The sequence below is a fragment of the Lepisosteus oculatus genome, chromosome 4, assembly GCF_040954835.1.
Source record: "Lepisosteus oculatus isolate fLepOcu1 chromosome 4, fLepOcu1.hap2, whole genome shotgun sequence".
Taxonomy (NCBI): domain Eukaryota; kingdom Metazoa; phylum Chordata; class Actinopteri; order Semionotiformes; family Lepisosteidae; genus Lepisosteus; species Lepisosteus oculatus.
The window spans coordinates 34,224,594-34,243,470 of NC_090699.1; the positions used below are offsets into that span (position 1 = coordinate 34,224,594).

Consider the following 18,877-nt stretch of genomic DNA (forward strand, 5'->3'; position numbering starts at 1 on the left):
AGCAGTGACTTGATTACACAGTAAGATGAGACTTTGCATAAGTTTCACCTAAAACACTTTTTAAAATGTATTCTTTATTTAAAGTTGCATTAAGCTTCACATTAAAACTCAATCTTTAGTAAATAATACAAACCTTTACAGTATCTTAACAGTTATAAATGGATTTAATAGACTTTTAAATATTTTGTCATGTTAAGTCAATTTATATACTATAATAGATGTCCAGTTACCTCCACATAAGTGCGGGGAAAGATCCCCACTCTTCCATGATGCTCTCCTTCATACCAGTTCTGATCAATCTGACGATAGATGTAGACAATGTCTCCTTTTTGGAAAGGCAGTTCCCTAGCAGAACATCAGCCCAATACAAAGGGAATTAGAAACCTACTAGATCACTGATATTGCTGTTACAGTACATAAAATGCACCTAAAAATAGGTGATGGTCACAAAATATACACAAAACTACTAAGCAGTTGGTTTGTTTTCACAAATAGTGCCCATTCTCACCTTAGAGAAGCAGTCCTGTTTTGACAATTCCCCTTTTCTATACAAATGACCATAAAATCCAGTTGTGATGGATGTGTAGAAAGATTTTAAAGTATGAAACAGGAGGAGTCAAGACAACCAGGTTAAAATATTTTTACTATTTTCTCCAGATTGTGTAAACAGAGAATTGAAAGCAATTATTTCCCATTTAGCTACTATATTACAATGTCTTAGAACAAGAGTACAATTAAATCCTCCTGGTAATAAATTCTTCTTTGCATTGACTTCTTCAGGAACTACAGTAAAATATGACTTCCAATGCAGTGTACATGCAAAGAGACTCCACTTATATTAAATTATATCACATTATTTGAATGTAGAAATCTTATATCTACATTATCATTTTTAAACTGAAATACTCAATTCCACGTTAATAATAAAACAAGGAGGTACTTAAATTAGTGTAGAACAGAATATCTCTATTAGAACCTAAAGAAAAACAATAACAAATATGTTTTCCTTTTTATATACAAAATACTAGTGCAAACATACAGTGGTTTGTGCGCACAGTCATAAGTGATTCTGTTTAACTGTACTCACTTCAGTGTCTGAGCTTTAAAGTCAAATCTGGCACGAGCTGGTGACATCTGTAGGTTGTAGAGACAAAAACAATAATGAGACATGTTACAAGAAAAATAATTAGGTGTTGAAGTGAGTATTGAAAAGCGAAATCTGATCTACACAGAGAGAACAGTACAGCAGATGAAATATAAAACTAAACATAAAGCATTAGTATCAGGAAGTGATGACTGTGGATGGTTAATGACATCTAGTGGTAGCTTCCTAAAATCTCATGCTATTTCTTCATTAACCTTGGCACTGCAGAGGCTGTGTCAACTTTGATTTTCCAAATTCAAAATACAGTGAAGAGACTGAAAATGTCTTTGATGTTGTTCAAAGAGATTATGGTCAATTTCAACTTGACTTACTGGACTGTGAATTTATCCAACATAGCATAACATGCTTATTTTTTTATACAGTATACTGAAAATAATGTAAAATGCTCTGCATGGGTGTAGATGAAAGCAAGTACAAGCTAAGAGTCAACTTCTGCACAGAAGTCCTGGCCCATCTTGAGTTCTGTTGACTGTGTAAGACCATTGATAATTTTCCTTTTAAAGATGCCTGTGAAGTTAACATTGCCATATATCAAGGAAAAAAAACCACAAGTCCTTTTATAACAGTGAGCTGCACAAAAAAAGCCCTATTAACATACTGTAGTTTTGGACCTTCACAGTACAGCTCCAGTGCATATATGCCAAAATACATTAATCTCTTCTCTTGTCATTTTAAATTTGTTCATTTTTTCCTTTAGTTACTTTCCTATACAATGGGATATAAATACTGGATTTAAAAAGGTCTAACTTTAGAGGGTTCCCTCCCTATTCCTTAATTGAAATTGCATAGTAGCATGTCTCTTCAGAAAACTACCCCCGAGTTACAGTTACTTAGCTATATCATGCAAATCATGTAATACTGGAAATGCTGATCTTTGTCACACAGTTGACAAAAAAGATTTTTTAATTGCCAGCTGTTGTGGCAACTGACAAGATCAATAACATACTTTTTTAGGTTTTCTGTGCCCATGAAGGAATCCAGATAAGTTGCTTTGGTGATCCAAAGTATATTTATTCTTTTATAAAAGATAAATTAATAAGAATTGTGGAAGTCCCAGGAATGCCTCTACTCTGCTCAGGATTAAACTCTTTTTATCCCAAACAGATTGTCAGCCTTAATCATATTTAATGACACCAACAGTGGGCCAAGCTTAAAGCTTAACTACACTATCTCATAGAATAGACTACAACCCAACCATCAGAAAGTGAACAGCTTTGTCCTTCTTCTAGCTACCACTTACAGCACTCATCATTCAAAACAGCTACTGAGAATTTGAATGGTACCTTTTGAAAAGATGGCTGAAAACTAAGAAAAGAGAATGGATAAAAAAGTGGAAGGCTCGAAGGACTGCACAGTACACGGAAACAGTACATCAGCAAGCGACTTCCTAGCTATGCCTGCCAAAAACACTTTAATGAAAAATAATGCTTTATGGGAGCCAAGCAAGATTCATTTCACACATTAATATCTATACTGTATATTTAATCTTGAATGGCCCCCAAAAACAAAACTGATGTTCCCGACTTGTCTTTTTTTAGCGGTGAATGGAATGTGGGTTATGCCTGGGCGCATGCATCAGCATGGAGTTCTGGCCATCTGGGATGCAGACATGCCATGACAGCAGGCAGTGTGAACCATCATGTACCAGAAGCAGCAGCCAGGTTAATTTTGGAAGCAGAATTCTACACAGGGAGCTCCGAGTCTTGGAAGCGGATGTTGACCTACAGCATTACATAATGTGGGAGGCAAATCTTGCTTTGGGTCAAGCAGCGGATTGAGGTGAGTGGAACAGACCTCGGACCCAGATTTCCTCTTATCTGCATCATCAACGTTAAGGAGGTCTCCAAATCGGTCATTAGTGATAAACTGATGGTGAGTTAGAAAGAGTCCAGTGTGTCGTCTAGATGCAATATCAGCCTCCTCTTGTTCGCGCTTAAGTCTTCTTTGCTCCTCTAACAGTTTCTGCCGTGGAAATTGCATAAAGTTAATGATTTTATTATTTTTTAAATGTCCTGGGATTACAGTGACAAACACATATGTAGAATGCATATATGTGTGTGTTTTTGTGTGTGTAAAATGATACTAATATAAAAAGGTTAAACTATAGTAATGAGCATAAAGAGTGATTGGGTGGAATAAAGAAACATTTATATTAAATGTCTTATAATAATGTCAATCAGTTTATTAGTTTTGAACAAAACATTCAGTCACAATGAAAACACCTTAGCAGTTCTGTAAAATTTGTCACTGCTTCTTAACTGTTTGTATTGCACATTTAGACTTAATACATTACTGTTAGTCTCATTAATCCAAGAAAGCCACTACAGTATTTAGGCTGTACTTGTCATTTTAAATTGAACCCCTTTTATCAACTGCTGCATTCTGACCGCTGGAAATTCCATACTTTGCTATTTGGAACAGAAAGTTGGAAAGGACAGACACATGGCCACTGAACAGAAACAAAGACTGTTCTGAGGCATTCCTCTCTCAACTTTAGCAAAAAAGCCAACCCACTCAAGACAGCACAGTCACAGTGGAAAAGAAGCAGGAAAACAACTCCAGACTACTCTGATTAAAAGAGCAGGCCCAGACAATTCTGAATCACAAGCACCTTCCATTCCATGCTCCTGCTTTCTGACTAAAGGAGGGTAATTTAGAGTGGAGTAGAGAGCGAACACACTTATTATCCTTATTTCTAGATACTGTGCTGCCTTTAAAGTTCTTACATTCAGGAACTCAATTTTTAAAAACGTACAAATATCTTAGAATCTGTATCTGAAGCAACAGTTTTCTCAACTCAAAGCATTTTCTAATTATCACATTATCTAAAAATATTATCTAATAACTTAAATATTGTAATAATCTTAGGATTATACTGTAATTGTTATTGTTTGCTCTTAAGTGCCAGAATTTGAACTATAATAAATATTGAAGAAACAGAAAAGCAGAAATTCTAATCAAATTATTAATCTTAAAGTCTATCAGCATAAACCTCTGAAATACATAGACAACTAAAACACTTTAATCTAGTTACAAGTAACTTTAGTTCACTGGATTGCAATGGCATGAACACTCAATAAGGTGCAACTTGAACCTTTATCTAAAAAAGTTTATATTAAAGATTACCTCTTTGTCATCATAGCGTCTGCGGACAAGGTCTTCTGGATATTCTGAATGCTCCATAGGAGCAAAATGGCGCGGAGAATCAGAGTCTACTTAAAAGATGAGAAGAATTGGTACTTTTCACAGTTAAAAGACATTCACCCTTTCTCAATCACTGACTTTCTTTTAAAGTCGGCTTCGGCATTCTCCTATATAAATATACAGTGAGACACTAAGAGCAGGCATTACATTTAGTGTTGTTAACAATCATTTTGCAAGTGATAGTCCTCAAAGAAAACAGCCCAGCTGATATGTAATAAGCATAAGAATAATGCAATTTGGCAGTTTTAACAAAAAATGGTAATGAGCACTGAGATGAATGTCAAGAGTACTAAATGTAAACCTCAATGTGTAACAAAAATGTAAAAGAAAACAAGTCTATGACCAGGCAAAAGGCAGATAACCCCAGGTGCTTTATTTATTTTAGCCTACATATACAGTAAGGCGAGAGGAGACTGTAGGTTGCATACCACAGGAAATAAATAAAGAAAAGGTTTTCAATGGCACACAACTTTGTGTATATACATATATGTATTCATACATATACACAGTATGTATAGACACTAATACATGACCAAAGTTTGCAGTAATCTCTCCACACAACAACCATCACCCACTACAATTTTTTTGCCATGTATTTGAATACGTTTAATTTAGACATTGCCTATAAATCCAAAAAATGACACAGGAAAAAACGGATTCACTGGTAAGATGCCAATCAAAACGGGTAGCAAAACGACAGACAGACTGGAATGAAGATTGCAATACCACTGTGTGAAGACAGAGAGAAAGCACAGGTGGAAGGACAAATAGGTCAAACAAAATGAGTGGCCACACAGATGGGAGTGACACTTGCAAAGTACGGGAATAGCCACCTCTGAGGTATGCTCCCATCACCAGCTGTTGCGGATTGTTGTTGGGATCCAAGCCATCCAGAGCAAACGAACAACTGTTGCCATTAGAGACACCATCATAGCACCCATTGGGGGAAGAAAGCGAGCCTTCTTGGTGTGTGTCTCCAGCACTTAGTCTCTCTACTGCCTCCAAGGAGGACTGTCGCTGTGGGATGATGGGTTTGCCTTCTGTCAACACACCCTGCAGGGTACCGTGATCCACTTGGTCTACTTTCAGGCTGTTAGGTGGGTTCCGTGTGACAGTCACAGCCGTGGTTCTTTTCACTTCCTGCTGTTGCAGTGGCTTCTTCAACCGGAAGGGCATGGGGCCCATGAGAAAGAGGTTTCTGGGGAAGACATTCTTGTTTTCTTGGGTGCTTAGCTTAGCCTGGACTTTGGCCTGTTGCTTCTCATGCCTGCGGATGGTGGTAAACCTGGTGTAAGAGGCAGGGCAGGCCCCTTTGCATTTGCTGGGTTTGTGGTGGTGGGTAGGAAAGATGCTACTGCTAGCAGAGCTCTCCGCAGAGGCATTAGAAAGTCGGTCAATCTCTGTTTCAGTGCCAGTGGAGAGGGAGTCCACTGGTACCATGTCACTGAACTCTGAAGAAGCTAGCTCTTCTGCTACCTCACTCTCTGAGAGACAAGCTCCTTTTACCATTATCTTTACCTCTTCCTGCCTCTCTGTCTCCTCCTTTTCCCTCTTTGGGGGCTCTGTAAGCAAAGACTCAGCTGAGAAAGCTGAAGCCATACGGGACTGGCCAGGGCTCTGAGCATTGTAGGTACTGTCTAAAGTGGGCAGGGAGCATGAGCGCTGGATTATCTGCTCAAACTCTGTAACCCTGGAGGACACAGTGTGACGGGGGACACGCTCAAGGCCTTCCCCTTCTCCTGGCTCTCCATACCCATTGTGTTCTCTCTCGAACTGTGAGGCCAGGCTGCGCACGCTCCCCCCAGGACTGGAACCCTGCGACCTCGGGCGGTGGACGTAGTGCATGTTTTTGTACATGGCAGCAAACTCAGGGCTGCTCTTCCGCGGAGGGATGGCACTTTTCTGGCAGCTGTACTCTTGAAGGCTGGTGGTGCTGCCTTCCCGCCTCCCGATTGTACTTCCTTCCTGAAGCAGCAGGGAATCCGCACTCTGCCTCACCTCTCTCGGTACTGCCCTCTTGCTGTCAAAGAAGGAGCTGCCATCATGAAGGTCTTCGCAGCTGTGAGCTTTGGGGTGTGTCACAGCAGGTACTTCCCTCTCTTGATACCCACTGCCAGAAGGCACCAGTTTCGGCTTGAATTTGGAGGGGAGGATTTCAGAAATGCAGGCTTTGGCGGCTGACAATGGCTTCTTATGCTTACATTTATAAACTAGCGCATTACTAGCAATAACTGATCTGCTATTTACAGAAGAAGAAGGTGAAATGATGTAAGCATTCCCACCTTTATGATCCACTGGTAAGCATGCAGAACAATAGAATAAATACAGTCTATTAGGTGAAATATAATTCAGCATTGATCACAGTTTGATGTATGCTGACTGACCACATTCTTGAATGTGTGATTGACTTTGAAAACTCAAGAGAGGCTGATAGTGGGGCCAACCAAACACATGCAGCGATTGCAGAGATCAATTTTCAGAGTTTCACAGAAAAACAAGAAAAAAACAAAGTTTTTACATTTAATTATCTACAGGCGAGACAGAAACACATACAAAATGAAAAAAAAAAACATATCAAAGTGAATTGTTAAAGCATTTTTTTCTTGTTCCATAGCTGGATCAATTATTAACTTGGTACCAATTAACCTCTGTCAAACAGTAGGAATAGCCTCCTCCTTAAGAGCAAGAAGAAATGCAGGTATATTAATTTATGCCTGGCAGCTTTTAGGTAACCTCAAAGGACAAGAAATGAAAATGTTCCCCACACTTGACAGATGGTGATGTGCTATGAAAAACATATGAAAAACAGGAAAACTGGACACTGGTTGTATGTTTCACCATGTTAAAATAAGCACTAACAATGAGAAACAACTGTAGTACTTTGGATTTGAAATTTTTCCATAAATTAAGGGTGTCCAGTCCTGTCTAGGGTCTGCGGGTTTTCATTCCAACTCTATTCTTAAATCCGAACACACTTCATTGTTAGCTTAAATGGACAAATTAATCAATATCCCTTAGCTCTTCAGCTGCAATCTGATTTACATACACCTAGAAACCTGCAGAAAACAGCTCCTCAGGACCAGGACTGGACATCCCTTCTATAAAGCAGTTGGTATGATCTCAATACACGATGCTGTCTTTTGCACAACAGTCTGTTGCATGTTTTTTTATTATTTAGATATGCCCTACAGACTTAAAGTCCAGAAACAAAGATTCAAAACATATTTGCAAGACTTTAGAGCTACCACATGAGATTATATAATAACATTATCTCATTGTCTTCGCACACCAGCCTAATTCAAATGGTATTTTAATTTTAACCCTTTAATATAACAGCAAGTACAAAAAGTGGCTTGCTATTGCAGCTTTAGGCAATTTATAACAAAATTCCAAATCTGAAATGCTGCAAAATGAAAACCAGATTTTTAAATCACATTCAATTATCTTATTAATTATTTCTCTAATAACTTATAATTATGGACAAATGTTAATAATTAACATGTTTTTAAGAAGACACTGAGAATTATTAAGCATTTTATTATTTAGGTCTATTGTCGTGTGGAAAAAAAAAACTTACTGGCCAATAATTTCAATCAAGCCACAGAATAAATCCAAGCCTTGACACAACTACACAACTGCTTATTGTAATGTACAAACCTAAAACCTGGTGCGAAGGTTTACTTCGTCAGAAGGCCATTGATACACTTCAATGAAAAACCACCAACATGTGGTCAAGCCTTAATATTTCAGTTTTGTAAGACAATATTTCTGAACAAACTAAACAGCAGTGTTTTTGGTACTATTCAGTACCTTTACAACTCCTTCACACACTGTGGTTTTAAAGTAAGGATCCATGTTAATGAATGTAGTAGTTAATCACTGAAGAACAAAAACAGATAATTTATTATAGCTGTCATAACTGAAGAAGATACAACAAAAAAAACACATATGAATGACTAAGGAAAAAAGAAAAATACCAGAATGCAGGGGTTTATGTTTTGAATCTTGAGATTTTGAAAGTTTCACAATATTGTATAGTAGTTTCTGATAGTGGTTCACTTATGGCCAACGATTTCAAAGATGTATGTCCCTGTCAGTCATTGCCTACCTTTTGTGGAAGAGGAGCTGGAAGGACGCTTGCTTAGACCACTCAGACCTTGCAATGGGATATCACCACCTTCCAGGACACTCTTGTAAATGAGACGTTCACTTTCAGAGCCTCCAGACTCACTAGCTGCCAGCTCACTGTCTTTTCTCACAACATGGTAGTTGGGTGTATACATTGAGCTGTGAGGAGAGAAAAGAAAACAACAAATGTTTTTCTCTTTATAAACAATAAAAACAATACAATTTCATTTGCCCCTTTGGTTTCTATGTAATATTTTAATCCAATAAGAACATTCTGGAATGGTTAACAGTCATTCAGCCCAGGTCAGCTCCCACACATTCTGTAACAGAACTTGTCCTAAACAAGTGCAGTATAAAACATTGTTATGAAATCTAGTCTACATCAGATGCGTCACAAAGGAGGCTACTGTATACAGTATATGTACAAGGTTTAAAAAGGGTATTAAAAAGGCCAATGAAGTGGACAGCGAAGGTTATTACAACTTATATCAGTCTTTTGAGTATTATGAAAGAAAAAAGGTATCTTTCCATTCCAAGCCACAGAGGCTTATTAGACCAGAGCTGATCCTGTTTTCTGTAGCGTTAAGCAGGCTAGAGGGCACATGATTCCACCCCTGAATGGTACACTGGTCCATCATAGGGATCACTGCCCAGCAATGCCGGTCCCCCCTTATACAGCTGGGTGGACTGGGACAACTAGCGTCAAGTCCCTCACACAAGCACAGTGTCTGTAGTGGGGACTTGAACCCACAACCTGTCAGCCATGACTCTAAAGGCTTATGAACAAAGCTTTTCTGCCCCCACATAACAGTAGAATGAAACAACAATAAAAATGTAATGAAAAGGGGAAACATCAATCACTAAAATGATTAAAAGATAATGGCTCGTTTATTAAATTAATACTGTTTATTAAATTAATTTTTAAATAATACATATGAGACCATAATAGAAAAATGATCAAACTCCGTAGAAAACGCAATTACATTTCAGTAACATTTAGATAAATGACAGATGAGAAGGACAGAGTATTACATGCAAGTAGCAAAAACATATGCTATAAATATAAAATGGAGGGAGCACCCAGAATTAAGACACAGGTGCATAATTTACTAGCAAGAATTCATTGAGACCATTGTGCACATTTTGGTCACTATGTCAAGAGTTCTTCACCATGTACATACTGTATGTTGCCACTCTGAACTCAGTCCTGACAAAAGTAACAGAGTAGAGGCACCACTTTATGTGACTCACCAAAACCTTATAACCTGATCTTGAAAGGTACTGACCCCTGCACTGAGGGGTATTTACTAGAATATCAATCATAAGTTTATAGCTAGGCAGATGCACAGACCTGGCATTAAGAGTTGCTGATTAAAAAGAAAGCACTGCGATCTCATACAAAGGAGGCTTTGAACTCTCGGAGATGCCCTCCCACTTTCTTTGTACTAATATACAGTACCACTGCTAATATCACGGGACTGAAAGTACAAATACTTCCTCTCATCAGAAATGTCATCATTTAAATAGGGAGAGATATACACAATGAACACTTTTAAGGTAGATCTGTTCCACATAATTTTCTATTCAGCAGTGTCCTCACACACATGAGCCCCAGGAAAGATGGGCTGTAGTATATTATCACTATTTTTCTTTGCATGTACTGTATATGGTATACATGAGATTTTATCATGTGTAGATATGTACAGTACACCCTTATAAAATATGGATATTAAAATATATGAATATATAAAATAATCTATTAAAATATAGTTATTGGCTCGTACCTCCCATTGTAAAGCTGCACACTAAATCTCAGTGCTAATAAATATCAACACTTGCAGGCATCCAGTAAGAAACCAGATTTTGTTGTCTGTCAAAATGGCAAGAGGAATAAACATGGTGTGAGGTGATGCATAAAGCTTATAAACAGCCCAAAACTTAGATGAACAGAGACAAGCGCCTTTTGGGGACTGGATATCACTAGAAACACATTAGGTAATGCAAGATACACAAAACACTATTTCTCAATAACATTAAACTGTAATTCAGTTTTAAGATAATGTCAACAGGTGTATGAAGCCTGAGAAAGATTAAATCTACAGACAAAAAGTGAAATGCAAATCATTTAGCCCAGTCTTCTACTTTTGAAGAGCTTTACTCCAAACCATACATGAAAAGAAAAGTAATAATCCTGAGTGAGATAAACAAGCTGAAAGGTTCATACAGAATAAGCAACAATTGTAATTCTGTGTGAAGGATCTGTAATTTCAGTCAATAATTCTCAATGGACAATGAGTTTGGTTTTTCACACATTCTACAGAACAAAAATCACAGCACATATTTATGCAACTATGAACCCTGTGATCATGCACAGGGGAGAATGAGGAAGTGTGGGTTAACCCCTCCAACTCATCCACTTTGAAGCCATCTGTATTTGAACAGGACATCACCCTGGGTCAGAACTGATATCAGAATTACAGCAGGGCTTGCTGTGTTGCTCAGACCTGAGAGGGTCTTTGCTTGCTAATCCCATGTTACCGTCTGCAGCACTCAGACGCTAGTCGAGCACCACTGCCTGGGTAAAGTCAGTCACAGATGATTAGTGATACCACCCAGGTTCAGAGCTCAGCCTCCACTCTGGCAAGCACCCTTACAAGTTGAGCCACTTAGGAGGCCTGTGATGAACTTTTTTTTTGTTTTGAACAGGTGATGTTTTTTTAAAAGCATCACCTTCTGTGTTATTTAAACATTGCCTACGTTTGAAACAAAAGAAATAGTAAAAACTAAGTGTCATGATGATCCATATTTTTAACACTTCTCCAGTGGTAGTTATGTACATGAGATAATATATATACAGCATGTTTCTTTCTAGACAAAAGTATATTAAAACACAGTAAGCTATGTATTTTTAGTGGACTTAAAGAACTTCCCTTAGTAGTACCTTACTGCTATACAAATATTCTTAAGATATCTTATCTATTTTTCTGTTAATAGGCAGACTGAATTAACATGCTGGTCAGGTTTGGACTATTTAATGGGTGGTGAAATGTGGCTCTGGTTCATTCTCCTCAGTCTGTCATTTTCCTATTAAAACTGCAGAGAATATAAAGGTATCATCACTAATGAGTTGTAATATCACAGAAAAGGAACAAGACTACAAATCTGGAAGCAAGATGATTTAGGACAAGATTACTTACTTGGATAGCATCATTTTTTAATTCATAATACTCAGAGGATATTATTGGCTTAATCCCTACTGTACATTACAATGAGTGAAACAAAAGCTATATAGGTTACAAAGTAATGTCTAAATATGTATCTACCGATCTTGGCACATTTTATTTAATCTTTTACTTATTATTTATTGGTTTACAGCTTTAGAGGGTAAGCTTTGCAAAGAAAACAACACCTGTGCCATCACCATTGTGTCATCTAGTCATTAGCATGTTGTTCAAAAATGGAAATATTTAACTGGAACTGAAAAAACAGACACATTCTAAGGTAGATATTTAAATTTTAAAAATGTCCATGAATTTTTTAAAAGATGATGTTGAAAAGCCAAATTATCATTCAAAAGAAACTTACTGAGAGGTGACTGCCTGATCTTATTTAGGTTGCATGGTAAGAATCTAAGCTCAAAATCCTCTGGCCATGAAAGTGAACTTTCTGTCGGACTGGAAATTTGGTGTTTCACCAAGTGTAGGCACAATTAAATATAATGTAGACTTACTTTAAGACATATTTGCAAAATCAAGCTTAATATTTTCTTATTAAGTTTGGACCAAAAGAACTCTATTCTGTTTTGAAACCTGCAGTGGGATCCTTAGGAAAATTTAAAATAATATTTAATATGTTTTTATTAAAACAATTTAATAACATTTAAATGCAAAACATATTATTACTATTCAGGAAGACATAATCATCTTATTCACTTAACACTTTTAATTAATATGTTGAGCCTTTTTAAAACACTTCTATTTTTTATTTCACTTATTTTTTAGGTTAACTTCTAGTCTTTTGTGAATTCCCCTTATGAGATGCATAAACTCAGGTGGGATGCATAAATTCATAAATGTGTAAATACTGATTCATACTAGTAAATATACTAACAGAGCTCAGAATCTACATAAACTATCAAGGGTTGCGACAAAACTGTTTTCTCATCTCAAGTAAGGACACATTTGAAAAAAAGGCACATTATATATAGCAGCCCTTTACTGCTTTGAATAAACCAACTACATTATGAGCTGTAAGAATACTCAAAACAAAAGGGATAATACATTCCATATAAGTAATAAAAATAATTGAATTAAATAACTGATTATTTCAAAATCTTTACTTGTTATGAATTTACAACAATCAATGTTGCAATAACAAAACATAGTTACTGCTGCCAAATAAATACAGAACCAGCATTCTTCAAGACAGAAAAAAGCAATCTACCTTTAAAAAACAAATAAAAAAACAAGGTACATTGGAATATATTGTTCACCAGAGATATGCTTAAAGCCAGTTCCCATTTTTCAACCTGCTCCAGATCAACAAAAAAGAAAAAAACACCCCAAACCAGCCTCCCTAGTCCCTGCAGCTGTATGGGTCTCATGGAGATTAACTCTTCAGGCAGTTTTCCATCTGAGGGGCTTTGTCAGTACAGCAGGGCAGTGACCCTCACTAATCTGACAACAAAACACTACTGTGTGTTGTTTTTTTTCTTCATTTTGTTAATTTTAAGTAGTATGACAGGCTGTCAGAGATAAATAATAACAGAATGAGGAAAAAATAGCAGAAGCGGCACTAAAAGGCTAACTGAAGTACATTTTGTATCCAGTGTCAGGAAGCAAAGAGTTCCAAACGGGAAATCTCTTTAGGGCGGTTACAGTAGATCTAAACTTTGCTGCAAGTAATTACACAGACTAACATAGATTAGAGGCAGGAACAAAGATGTTGAAAGCGAAAAAAAAACAAACCAGTGCCGGACTTACTATTGCTGGAGATCGTCTGGAGTTTCCAAGGGGTTGAAAGGGGCACTCTGCAACAAACCAGACAAAGAAGTCATTGACAAACCCACAGGAGGATGCTTCACACAGGGGGAAAAAAGCATCCGTCTTTGGCCAGGCTGGTGTTGTCTTATTGTCTCCTCTCTAGCCAGAGCCTGTTGTCTTGCTCTGTCAGAAAGGCTTCAGCTTAATCCAGCAGGAATTTAGTGCGTGTGCTGCCCACATGCAGAACAAGCAAGCAAGCCAAGGACTGAAGGGGTTGCTGCCTGTGAGGTTCTGTTGCAGGGAGGGACTGACTGTGGTGTAGCCAATGTGGTTGAGTGTCTTTTGCAGTGCCCCCAGTCTTTTGTCTATGAATGAGTCACTGAGATTAAAGACTACAACACAAACACATACACAACCCGGGTGAAGAACAGGCAGGACAAAACACACATGCTGACACTTACAGCCAACCCCAAGCCCAAAAACTGATTAAATTCATGATATGATTCATGAATTGTGTGGAAGAAGCTGGACCGACTGAAACATGATGCCACAAAAGTACAGTTTTTAAACATAAATAATGTCACAATATTTGATTCTGCAACATAATGGAATAAACAAAAAAAATATTTTTGTAATAATTCGATTCATGGGAAAAACTACCAGTTCATGCAATTCATATTTAAGCATTTTGTGTTTAGTGCAGAAGGCTTGCGGTGCAAATAATGGATAGACCATTTCTGTTAATGTTTTTCAGCATGCTGAAAAGGGAAACTTAGAAAAATCTTCTCTATCTTCTCAAAGAAAGTATTGACCAGTTATAACACAAATGAAAAATAAACACACAAACAAATGTGTTACAACCCCCTTCTTCTACAGTGTCTTATTCCTAGATCAAATTATTTTAATTATTTCAGATAAGATTATTTCCAGACCAACGTGCAAATCAACAGGAGCTTGTGCTGTCAGCCACAGCTGTGGTGCAGTGGTTTTTATACAGGATATAGAAGTAGTGAGGAGAAGCTGATGATTTACAATGTCATTCTTCATAAAACAAATATTTTTTCTGGCATGAGGTCTGAGGTAATATACAGTACTATCATAGCCTCTTACTCACAAATACAACTGAGAACAGAAAGTTACCATAAAACATTTGATTTTCTGTTCCCCCCTGCCTGTATGTCTCCTGCATCTCTTTCCTTTTTCCCCCATTACAGCTGTCAGCTAGTTTTCAGCTGTGGAGTGAAACAGCCATGAGAGCAACCAGGCAAACAGCAGTTAAACTATCCTAGATCTCTTGCAAGTAGAACAACACAAAAAAAGTCAGATCAAAAAAGAAAATACAGCCTGGAAGATATATATTTGTGTTTATTAAAGCTAGGAGAACTAGCCTGGTCAGTCAAAAAAGGACTTGATGAAAATTTCCTGATGACGTTATCTGTAAGCCAATATGAATATAAAATGTTTTTTATGACTTTATCTAGACCATCGGCAGATTTAGGATTAAAATGACCTTCAGGAACTACACAAGCAGAAAGTATTTTCTAATAGTCTAAGTATGTTTCTCTTTTCTTAACAAAATTAAGTAACTCTTTAAAAGAAACTGTATTATATTAGGCACAAACTTATTGTATTATATTGGACAGATAGTAAAAAATTATCAATCCTGATACACCTGGTTACTATTATCTTTATGAATTCAACTACTGTTTCAGAAATTCAATACATAATCAATGCTTGTTGCAGCACTGTAAGCATTAGGAGACACTTAACTATTTGAAATATTAAGTAGAGGCTAAAATAAATTATCTGCTCCACAGCTTTCCTCAATTTACCGTTTGCAGGCTGACACACAGTTTTCTTCACCAGCTAACTCCTCATGGCATGTACACTGAAGTCCAACAAGACTTGAAAACGTGACATGATATAGGAAGAGGTAATACCTTCCACAGTCTTTTATCCTGCGCTTTGTAAAGCTTCTCCATGTTTTCTATATCTGCCTCTAACTCGGCTTGGTAGCGGTAGAGATCTTTCTCTAGCAGGTCCTGATTTGAGAAGGAAGGGAAAAATGCTCAGGGTTAGGAAGTTAAGAGGATGAGTTAGATGTTTCCAGGAACAGAGGTCACAAACACCGGGGGCTGAGCAAGTCTTTTGGACTGTCTTACCATGTAAATGCAAATTTAATTTATTCAGGTGTTAAACTGTACATTTCTAATTATAGTTGGCTACATCATGTGGGGTTTGGTACAGTGTCACAGCAAAAATCTTTCACAACCTATTGGTAGGACGCCCTGATATTTTCTATCATGTTTCCTTAAACATGCAATGGGACAAACAGAATTAATTTTTGTTTTAAATGTTCTTTAAGGTTTACTTGATATCTAGAAGCTCTGTTAGTATTTCTGACTTATTTTCGCAGTAGCTGTTTTTTTCCTTTTCACTTCTGCAGAGCTTACAAGCAAAACTTTTGCTATTGTGAATGTGATTCCGAACCAGATGTATACCGAGACAGAGAGGAAAAACAACCCTGGAAGATATACTAAATAAAAACATCCACCCCATGAGTCAGCTGAAGCAAGAAAGGCACTAAAAGATAAATGCTACTTGGGAGATCTGTAACCATGGCAACTAATTATTAAACCTGTTAATTGTGAAGTGTGATAATGTCTGCTGGTGACAAAGTGTTTTTAGCAATTTAGTTTTTACTTATATGGAGTCGTGCTGACTGTAGATTCCAGTCAGAAATAAACCAGGAAGAATCCAGTCAGAAATAAAGGAAACCAGGAAGCCACTGAGTTACTCCTATCACTTTCTTTGCAGTCTCTTCAAAAACCACTCAATCTTTTGCGGACAGTGTTTACTTTGGCTCACACTCTACCACAACAAGAAATAAGCATTTCATAGAACACTATACAAGGAATCCATGTGAGTGAACTGGGGATTCTTTTCAAATAATAATTTGAAATTTAACAAAACTTCATTCATCAATATTCAGAAAGCCACTTTATTCCTAGTATGGAACCAAACAGCAATAATTGGAGAAAACCCACGGGATCCACATGAGAACTCTGGAAAAAAATCAAGGGCTCAAGAGATTTAAAGCCGCAGCATTAACTGCAATGCCTGATGAAACATCAGTTATGTATATAACTGGATATACATCTTTAAAAAACGTTATGAAAATTGTATGATACAACAGATTTAATAGATCATATTGGGACATGTGGAAATAAACCCATTTCTTTTGGATCCATTTAAGAATGGATCTCTTTTGCAGAACTGAAGTTGTTTCACAGATGTTTTCCCGTGTTTTGCTTTAGACCTGCTGTGCAATTTTGCTCAGCCCCAGGAATGCAAGTTAATGGCAAGGGAACACATAGCAAGCACAGGCAATGTGCATCAGTACACATTTTCACAACAGAGTAAAAGCAATGGATGTGCACTGTATATTGTGAGGAGATCCAGGGAATCAATACGTTTTGCACAGACTTTGTTAATTAAAAGCATTGTTTTTTACTAAAACATAAAAGCCTAGTTTCATTTAGAAATAAACATAATTTGCATTTCAAAGCAAAATAAATTAAAACAAAAATTATCAGGACAATTATTTGTACTAGCATATTCCATCCAAATTAAAATGATTTACTATTCTTTTATTTATCCAGCATAATCACAGTTACTGTGAATCTTAAAAACAGGTGCTGCCATTCCTGAAAAATACTTGAAATAATTTAATAATGTTTCCTTTTATAACCACTTCACACAAAAAGACTGATAAGAATGAGTGCAGAGTACCTGCAGCAGACTGAATATTTTAGCAAACTTCTCCCAAGTTCTTTGTTACAAACCAGAGCTTTTTGAGGAAGTCACCCCTCAAAACCCCTTTTTCACACATAACCCCTTGATCAATGCTTGTGGTTTGAAATCCGTATCAGCCACCCACACATGCCTTACAAAAAAAAAATCACCAGAAGAAGAAGAAACACTTTTGGATCATGAGCACAAGACAGCTTTACCTTCCTATCCTCCAGAGAAAGAATAGAGCAATCCCCTGGAGTATAGTCCCAGATCTTTTTTGGAGGCTGATGGGAAGCAGAGGAGGAAATGAGGAAAAATGAACAGAAAACAGAAAAGACATCAGAGGGAGGGGGTGGGAGGGGGCGAGAACTGCTCAGGATGCAAACAGGAAAAGAGGAAAAAGGGGTGGGCAAAGTTACTGATTAAGAGTCAAATAGAGAGGCTGCAGGAGGCAATCCAAGTGTACAGTACAAGAGGAGAGCTGGCATTGAAACATTACCCCTCTCGACTTCAAAGTTCTCAGTATGCTATTTTCCTGATCCTGTACAGCATGTTGGGATTTTCACTGTAAACTACAAATAAACTGTAACTAGCAGTGGAACACATTTAATAAAGACTGCCTTCAGATAGAGCTGACCAACACTGTTCCTTCCAAACTACAGGTGATGTAAATAAGACAACCTTTACCCCCTAGCCCATTTTCACATAAGGTCAAACAATAGACGGCACTGATATACAGGGAGAGAAACATCCTGACTTGTTGCAATGCAAGTTTGTATGAAAATCCCAACACACACACAAATGAGACTAAATAAGTGGTTATGCAGCTGAATCCATTTTTGGATGCTGGTGCAAGGGAGAAGACGTTTTTGTCAATTCAAAGTGGGAAAAGGCTGACAATGGCAAAAGGAAGAATAGAGGGTCTGAAATAGGACTGTATACATACCACATTGATATAGGGCTGGACTCCCATGACAGCAGTGTAGGTAATGGGAACAAACTGTTATAAGGTTTTGCTTTTTGTTCACATATTTGATCTCAGTCATGTTTGCATGCTCTGATGTTAATTTCAGATGCATCATCCCAAGTTTCTCTTACCATTACAGGAGGCATTTATGTTGGCAGCTCAACTCTGCTTAAAAAAATACCAGTGCCTATACTTATTCTAAGTAATGTTTGCTGCCAGAACATTCACACCATGCCATGGCTTTCTTAAGATATTTTGACTAATAGCTCACAATCTTATTTATTGCATTTTGATTGAATTCAGGCTGACTTAAGGTTCCAAAATAAATGATCAGGACACAGCCTTAAACTGCAGCCTAGTGTCCACTGCAAACTACATTTTCCAGTGGATATGCAAGGTTTATGTAAAGTTTACCTTTGTTTCTTAACATTTAAAATATTTTTATGCTACTTATTAAAAATAAAAAAAATCACAAAACGGTAAACAACAAAGAGACTCACACAGAGCAAAACTAGAAAATCGGGTACATATTATTCAGCGCATCTGTTCTTTTATGTCGAGTTATTTTATCAATAAAGGAATTAAACCGTCTTCTCATTCCTTTCTCTCTACTTCTTGAAACTAAATGTGATGCTC

At 37.2% G+C, this 18,877-nt stretch overlaps 1 protein-coding gene across 30 annotated transcripts in view; it reads right to left on the reverse strand.

Annotated features, from left to right (window-relative positions):
* Nucleotides 1-18,877, reverse strand: part of LOC102698616 (sorbin and SH3 domain-containing protein 1) — a 185,985-nt gene that overhangs the window by 13,599 nt on the left and 153,509 nt on the right. For 17 of the 30 annotated variants that reach the window (XM_069189125.1, XM_069189127.1, XM_069189128.1 and 14 more), the window contains 9 exons: nucleotides 17,493-17,558; nucleotides 15,420-15,521; nucleotides 13,480-13,526; nucleotides 8,478-8,656; nucleotides 5,203-6,663; nucleotides 4,292-4,380; nucleotides 2,891-3,127; nucleotides 1,088-1,134; nucleotides 231-345 (listed from right to left, as the gene is read on the reverse strand). In XM_069189125.1, coding sequence (XP_069045226.1) covers nucleotides 231-345; nucleotides 1,088-1,134; nucleotides 2,891-3,127; nucleotides 4,292-4,380; nucleotides 5,203-6,663; nucleotides 8,478-8,656; nucleotides 13,480-13,526; nucleotides 15,420-15,521; nucleotides 17,493-17,558 — 2,343 coding nt within the window. The remainder of the gene's footprint in view (nucleotides 1-230; nucleotides 346-1,087; nucleotides 1,135-2,890; nucleotides 3,128-4,291; nucleotides 4,381-5,202; nucleotides 6,664-8,477; nucleotides 8,657-13,479; nucleotides 13,527-15,419; nucleotides 15,522-17,492; nucleotides 17,559-18,877) is intronic. The other 13 variants (XM_069189137.1, XM_069189124.1, XM_069189135.1 and 10 more) reach the window with 10 other exon arrangements.